This window comes from Acartia tonsa, chromosome 7, assembly GCF_053477335.1.
Source record: "Acartia tonsa isolate MP-2025a chromosome 7, ASM5347733v1, whole genome shotgun sequence".
In the NCBI taxonomy this organism is placed as follows: Eukaryota; Metazoa; Arthropoda; class Copepoda; order Calanoida; family Acartiidae; genus Acartia; species Acartia tonsa.
The window spans coordinates 15470830-15479430 of NC_137266.1; the positions used below are offsets into that span (position 1 = coordinate 15470830).

General features: G+C 32.0%; 1 protein-coding gene across 1 annotated transcript in view; it reads right to left on the reverse strand.

Annotated features, from left to right (window-relative positions):
• Positions 1-3667, reverse strand: part of LOC145324153 (solute carrier family 35 member G1-like) — a 46846-nt gene extending 43179 nt beyond the window's left edge. The window contains exons 1-2 of the mRNA XM_080166779.1: positions 3594-3667; positions 1056-1114 (exon numbers count right to left, since the gene is read on the reverse strand). Of these exons, the coding sequence (XP_080022905.1) occupies positions 1056-1114; positions 3594-3632 (98 nt within the window). The 5' untranslated portion in view covers positions 3633-3667. The remainder of the gene's footprint in view (positions 1-1055; positions 1115-3593) is intronic.
• Between the last annotated feature and the right edge of the window lie 4934 nt (positions 3668-8601).

Consider the following 8601-nt stretch of genomic DNA (forward strand, 5'->3'; position numbering starts at 1 on the left):
AAAAGACAGCCTTTTGAAAATTTTAAGTAAAAAAGGATCTGAAAAGAAAGGTTGTTAAATAAAAGGGCGAAGGAAGCGAAAATTGACTTTTGACTCACTTTCAGTCGGAAATTTTTTATCAAACAGGGGACATGCACAAAAATTTAGCCCTCTAGCTCTAATATGAGCTGATATAATAGGGGGAGGGGGCGTTGAATGCCCCCCCCTCCCCGGATAAAGGTGCGGCAAGGGGCCCGACTGTTAAGGGTTGATGGACATTGACAAATTAAATTTATTAAATGCTATACAACAAAGATTTCCATGAGCCAGCTAAGAAAATTACAAAAGTCTTTAAGATATTTTTCTTTATTAAAATATTATTTTATAATATTAGAAATTGATGCGAGACAAGTGTTTTAATATTTTGACAATATTTGTCTAAATATTATAACTTTTTGCAAATCGTGTTTTGCAATTTTTTTTCCATCAAAAATATAATTTGTAAATTAATTGATTTTTAATTTTCTGTTTTAAATATATCCAAAAATAAGAATCAAGTATCTGAAAGTATATTGGCAATTTCCAATTTTTTGTCTATCCTTTCTGTTTTTTTTTATTTCTCTCTAACTAACAATCTATCTATTCATCTATCATATTCAAAGTATCATATTCTTCCTAACATTTTTATATATGTAAATATATTTATCTACCTTATTTCAGAAAGTAAAGGAGTATATTCTGGTAGTTCAGGCTCTATCTACCTTATTTCAGAAAGTAAAGGAGTATATTCTGGTAGTTCAGGCTCTATCTATCTATATATATACCTTATTTCAGAAAGTAAAGGAGTATATTCTGGTAGTTCAGGCTCTATCTATCTACTTATCTACCCTATTTCAGAAAGTAAAGGAGTATATTCTGGTAGTTCAGGCTCTATCTATCTACTTATCTACCTTATTTCAGAAAGCAAAGGAGTATATTCTGGTAGTTCAGGCTCTATCTATATATCTACCTTATTTCAGAAAGCAAAGGAGTATATTCTGGTAGTTCAGGCTCTATCTATCTATCTATATATCTACCTTATTTCAGAAAGCAAAGGAGTATATTCTGGTAGTTCAGGCTCGCAGTCAGATAAAACCTAACATGAAATTAAAGTTAATATTACGACAGAATGTTCGACAGACAATCTGATAATAATATGTAACAACCGAGAAGGTTTAAGATACAGAATATTCAGGGTTTGCTTCAAAATGCAAAGACGAGTACAACTCCCCCCCCCCCCCACCCCCGCCTCTCCAAACAACTCAACTATTAAAACGCGATTCTATCATTCCATCAAAATAGGTCAGAAAAGATGAAAATTTATTTGAGTAACTTAAAAACTTTATAATTCTAAAGCTCCTAAAGGCTTTAAAAATACACACAGGCTTGTTTAAATTAGGAGCAATTCCAAGGAATTTTTTATTAAGGTTTAAATTAATTGTTTATTTGTATTTTTAAAGCAAATCATAGAAAATGTAACATTGTACATTGTATATTGTATGTCAACACAGATAGGGCTAGTCCTAAGTGTCTTGAATCAGAGGTGTATTCTTAAACAAGGATGACATCATCGATAAAAACGAAAATCTGAAATGGGATTAACAAAAAGAGCTAACCGTAACGGACGGACGGACCGACCCTAATTTTAGAAAAACTTCGCTTTTAATATCATTTTGTACAAACCCATTTGTTATTTTCAATAATTGTTCTAAAATTATAAAAAAGAAAAGAATAAATAACAGAAGATAAATTATAGCTTTTGTTACAAAAGATCAAGTATAAAGATTAGTATGTCATTTTCTTTGCTTTTATTTCAAAATCTAACTTCGCACTCATAAATATCAACATTCTTATTCCTATCACTAAATCACTAAGCTTATTAGATAATATAATCATCGTATCAACTTATGCCCCCCATAAATAAATAAATACAATAAATATGTGCTCTTCAGTGCAAAAAAAAGCAGATGTTAAGTGGTCACAAATCAAGAATAAAGGTTGCGCGCTAAAAATCCGCAAAGGTTGTGAGTTATAAGTTAAAAACAGTAGTAGAACGATAAAAATGTTTAAATTCTTTTCAATACTTTACTTTCTACTACTATTTTTAAGCCTTAAAACTCACACCTTTACGGATTTTAGCACGGCTACTTCTTCCTTTATTGATGGAAAATCACAAAACATCTTGTTTTTATATGTTTTAATATTTATATTTTTGTTCCATAACAGACAGACTGAAAGACTAAGTAAGTTATAAACTAGGTTTTTGTAATTATTACAATATTTTTTAGCTGTATTTTCAGAATAGCTACCGAATTTCACATTTCCTCCATAGCGTTAAGGATAAAAGGACTGACATACATATTATGGATTAAATTCTAGAGTATCTTCCCTACTAAAAACTGTACGTCGACACTTTGCTATTTCGATTAATGTTGAATTAGATCTTGATTTGATTTGAAATATTTGATAAATAGCTTTGATAATTTGTTTATTTACATAAGAACTGCCCAAATTCTATTCTAAAGTGTTTCTATTTAAATTAAGTCGATTCTTTTCTTGAATTTGTTAAAACTTGTTTGACCCAACAAGGGCATAAAACAAGGACATATTTCATAATAAGCTAGAAATCTTTAAGCACAGACGGACAGACAGACAGACAGACGGACGGACAGAGAGACATCATTCTACTTTGTAGTATAGATTAAATGTTATTATGATTTTTTATAAATTGGTATATCAAACATATCTCTTTTTCATATTCTAAGAGTTTTTAAAATATTCTTAGGAAATTAAAGTCTTTAGAAAGTTAAGATACAGTTAAAGACAGTGTTGCAAAGTTCCTACACTCCTGCTAATAATTAAACATATATTTTCATGACTACATAGTAGAAACCGAAGGATAGACAGACGCACAAAGTAATCACAAAGTATCTACGCTTCTATATATTAGCTCTAACCAATATAGATCTAAACAGATAAGACAAACGATAAATTGATATACATCTACAATGATAATAAACAAAATCACCCATTCTTCAGATAACAAATATTGATTGAAAGGTTTGGGGGGGGGGGGGGGGGTTCTACTAGTTTGTAGCCAACCATAAAAATTCAAGAAAAGTAACCAAAGTGTTTAAGCCAACGAATAAGATAACATGGTTATAAAACTTTGAGTACTGAGGTGGATTCTTAAAAAAAGTTTGCCCCACTAATCGCTTAGTAGGGCAAAATTGTTTTCGTGATAACTCCACCAAAATCACATTAAAAATCTACAAAAATAAACAAAATCATAGAAGGGTTATGAACATAATATTTTATTTTATTTTTGTAGATTTTTTATGTGATTTTGGAGGATTTTTCACGAAAACAATTTTGCCCCTCTAAGCGATTAGTGGGGCAAATCTTTTTTTAAGAATCCACCTCTGATGTAATTTACACATTAATTTCCCCTATTTTGCTGCTCTAACCCTATACGTTATTGTGAATAAGTAGACGTGTGGGTGACATTTGAAGTCAGAGGACATACAGACAGAAGTGATTATTAAGTAGCTTCGCTCCTATGTATTGGCTCTAACCTGAGAGGGACTTGGTGATAAAGAGGTGTGTGGGGGCATTTTGTTGATAGGCTTTTCTTATCTAAAATAAATCTTTCAAAATATTGGACTTTGGCTTTGCAGTACATAAATAGCAGGGACAAGGGAACGTGATTCAGACAAATTTCCCCGAAACCTCTTCCCTTATTACCCACTTCCTTTCAGCTACATAATAAAACAAGTTTTACGACAACTCTATTATTTAATTTTCGGCAATTTCAAATGGAAGTAATTGGCTGAATCACAGCCCTTAATAAATAGAAGGATTTAGAATCTAAAAGATGCTTATGTTTGTTAGCTCAAAAAGAATAATTAAGAAGAGGCCAACTAGGAGTTAGAGTTTCAAAAGCCTTGCATAGATATAAAGGAATATGTACGTGAGGTTAGGAATAAATCCTTATTCTGGGGATATCGGTAATCTTCGGTTAATTGACGTTGTTTGGACTAAGACTCGAACTCATAACTTTCCTAACAACGAAATCAAGAGAAAAAAGTTTTAGATCTGGTGCAGAACAATGTAAAAGATTCCTGGGATCGATTATCTCCAAAAGTCTATGACCGTTATCAGCAGCATAAGTGGGCCCATGCATAATCTGGACCTAATAATGAACTTTGAAAGCTTGACATGAGAAAACGCGCGTTAAACATGTCTTTTTCGGATAATATATCATGCGCACATAGTTCAAATTTTCATCCGTATGGCCGCTAGCAGCCTTAAAAGTTCATAGATTTTTAAAGATAATCCTTCTCAGAAATATTTTATCGTAAACTGCACTTGATCCAAATGCACTTGGGTATAGTCCTTTTCGTGGCCACGCTCCTTAAGAGGCGATTCTTCATTTCTTTCACAGTAGCTTTTCTCCTATTTCTAGCCCCTGCGGGGGGTTCTAACCCTGCGGGGCCAAGGGCAATCACCAAACTCAATATAACCTAACCTAACCTAAAATAAATTAATAATCTATCAAAAGCCATATTAAAAATACGATGAATCGCCCCTTAAGGGGCGTTGCCATGAAAGGGACTATTAACCAAACGTTTTCATTTTACAAAGAGAAAATTTACTTTTTGATTCCTTTTAATTATCTAATATTAGATTCTTTATAACTGTGTATATTAATCACTTTTACAATAATTCAAGTAACTTAAAATTCCATTAATTATTTCAGCATGCGCCTATCCTATGAAAGTATAAACTTTACTAACTAAATTCTTTTTTAAAGAAGTGAAATTTCATCCTTCAAAATTACTTGTTTTGCCATGTAAGACCTAAATATATAATGAAGGGAAAAGGGATTGGAAAGGAATTTTATTACACTATAAGATGCTTAATTTTTTTCTTCACTATCTTTACTTTAACATTTTTTGGCCATTGCGGCTTCACTGAAAGTTGAAAAGAAACTGAACAAAATTTGTTATCGTACTTCTTTATACTACTGCTGCATATTACAAACAAATATATGTACATGCACAAACTGAGCGCACACAATTCCGTACTATTCTCAGGGTGAGGGAGGGAGTGAACAATGATGGTTAAATTAATAATTCTTCTCCATATTAATTTCAACTAAAAAAGACTTGACTGTCCTTGATAGGAGAAGAATATTGTTTCATTTATTGTCATATCCTGACATCCCTGACAGTGTCACGGTAAATGTGAAAAAGAAGAAAATGTGTATTCTGTAATTTGGTGATAAGCAGGTTCAAGCTTTTTATTATGGGGGACCACAAAAATCTTACTTAGAAAGGGGGAAAGGGGGATTTGGTTTTTGGGGATAATCCACAATTTATCTTATGAATCTAACAGCTTTGAAACGTGGTGACAAAATTCAAATTGGTGGGTTTAAAAAGATTTAATTAAAAATAAGGGGTTGGGGGTTACCCCCTTGCCACAACAATTCCTGGCTATTCCTGCGATTCCACAACCTTGGCGGGCTACTTATTACTAAATATAACCTAACCTAAAGTAATAAACAATTAAACTAAAAATCACCCCTTACCCCATGGGCCCTTATTTTCAGTTTATTTTCAAAATTAGGAGCGAGAGTAAGGTTTTCTGTGCTAAGACAAAACGCCAAAATAAATGTATTATCTAACAAAGTATAAAGCAAACTAACAGTTCACAAAGTTTTCAAATCTTGCTTACTGTATATTGTGAAATATATATGTTTAAATGCAGTGGATTTACTAGTTCCAATACATCATCCCCCCATCCTTTAAATTTATACTATATGTTGTCATCCATTATTATATTAAAAATCGTCTAAAGGAATTTCCTCCTTCGTCAGGGGTATAGACGGACAAAAAGAGTTACATAGTAGATGGCCATTGGTCTTGGGAATCTTTGCAAGAAAAAAGACATCTATCTTTACTTACAGCTAAGAAAATAATATTTCTGCCATGAAATTTAAATCTAGCTCAAAGCAGAAGGACATGATAAGTTATGGAAAAGATACTCAATGTAATGTATCACCTGGAAAATTGTTTATTGTCTATATTATATTGTCTTATGGCATTAAAGACCGATGGAAAAGTTAGTTATAGTGGAGATGTTCATGTGTATTTAGGAGTCATAGAGTTTTATAATTAATAACAATTTGTGACGGGGGAACTTATGAGTAGTCCACTAACGATTAGAGATATGGTGACTAATATATGTATATGTATGTAAATTATACATAATAGATACTAAACCACTAAATTTTCAAAGTTTAATTGGCAAAAAATGATACTACCTAAATGGCAATTTTCAAAAGAAGGGTGTGAGGTGGAGTTAGCATTGGTAAAAGGTGAGGATTCCTGTGCTGAAGTCATTTGAAGAAGAGGGACATATACTTTGGTGGCTGAAGTAAAAACAAGGATGACAACATCCGTAAAAGAAAAGCACTGAAACGGTATGACAAACGGACATTAACACATATATAGTGTCAGAACTAAATAATCAGAATATAAATATATAAGAGTCGAAGCAAAATTGTAAGTAAATTTGTTGAAAAACTGCGTAATAAAGGATAATGGTTATGGACATACTTACATTTTTCGGACTTTATTATAGAGTTGCTTCGCTTATAATATTGTACTTTGTTGTCCCAGGAATCAATATACCAAAAATCAGATCAATCGGATAATTAGATCACATAAAAATTTCTTGTAGAAAAAAGTAGAAAAATTAACATGTTTAAAATGGACGTACGGACATTCTGGTAATGATTATAAAGTTGCTACGCTTTCTAATTCGTACCTAACTACTACAGGAATCGCCATGCAAAGTTTGAAATCGATAAGACAATTCTAACATGCCTAAATTAACGAAAAGAGCTATCTGTCTCGGACGGACGGACTGAACGACACTAATTATAGAAAAGCTTTACTTTTAAAAATGTTTATAAAAGGGGTTCATTCACACAGCCCTCTACCCCGTTATGAGACCCAAGACCGTAAGGGGGGGGGGGGTGAGATTACTCTTCATTTAGAATTGATTCATTGTCGAGCTATTCCTCAAAAAATAGGTGCAAAAAAGTTGCATACTTCTAATGCTAATATTTCAGTTGGTCATGCTATATGTTACCCTACCCCCCCCCCCCCCTCAGGTAAAGCTTTAGAAGCTGGGGTCGGAGCCACTAGAATCCTTGAAAAGAGGCTATCTAAAATGATTTAACATACTAAAATAACAATTAAATTGTCAAAGTTATTAGGTAAGAATTGTCAAAAATGATTTATTATGTATGACTTACATATGTGCGGTTAAAAAGCAGGTTTTAATCTGATTATTTAAGCACTTTATTTTGTTTTCATGTTTTTATGCTACTGGCTTTGCCCTTAGCCTTAATTGAGGAGGAAGGTATGTCCAAGAATTTAATGATTGTCAACAACAACAAAAAACAACCCCCCCCCCCCACCCTTCTTTTAAGAAAGTGGTTCTATTTCGCTTATTGAAAACAGTGCTGACTGTTGAATAATCTATTGAGAATAAGTCTATTACATTTTTTAGAAGGTTTCTGCTAAGTATAATATTACTAGGGCAATGAGATGTAATCTTCAATTTATAAAATAATTTACTTTTTAAAACAATTACCATTGAATAAATCATTTTATAACAGGAAATATCTAGAAAATATATATATATCGCTTCTTATAAGTTACTATAGACAGTGCCTGAGAATAGGAAATTGAAAAAATATGAAATAAATTAATAGATTTATTGTTATTTGGATTTTACACCAGATATTCTCTAAAAAAGTGAACCGTGGAGCTGGCTAAGCTGGATATCCTTTATTCCTAATGTAATGCTCTATGGCCGAGACATCTATAGGAAAAATGTGCCTGTTTTAAGCTAAGATAGAGATTTGAATTTAATGGCAGATATAAAATTTTCTCGGCTGTCACTAAATATACATTCTACATCTACAATCTAGTTTTGATTTTTTTGGCTTGTCTTTTTATAATAACAAGGATGACAACATCCATAAAAGCGAATCACTGAAATGCTAGAACAAACAGACATTAACTTGTATAGTGTCATAACTGAATAATCAGAATATAAACGTATAAGATTAAAAGCAAACTTGTAAGTAAATTTGTTTGGAGATGCGAGATCTAAGTTTCAAAATACTTTGAACGTACAGACAAGTCTTTTATAGAAATGCTTCACATCAAGATCAATTTATTTATAACCTACTATAAATTGGTATTATATAAGATATTATTCCACCTTTGATTGACAGTTTAGTGTAATTATCGCTCATGCTTCAGGGCACAAGACACAGCTAAAATGATCAACCCTTAAGCAATTTTAATGCACTTTCATGCACTTTAAGGCCTACTGTTACTAATATACTTCCATATATGGGTAATACTAGCCTATCTATGGTAATCTATATGTGATTGACTAATGTTATATGTTTATATTGAACTTTGTATCTATTGATAAAATAACCATGTAACAATTATGTAAATGAAAATCAGGGATATTTCAGAATCAACTCCCTTCTAA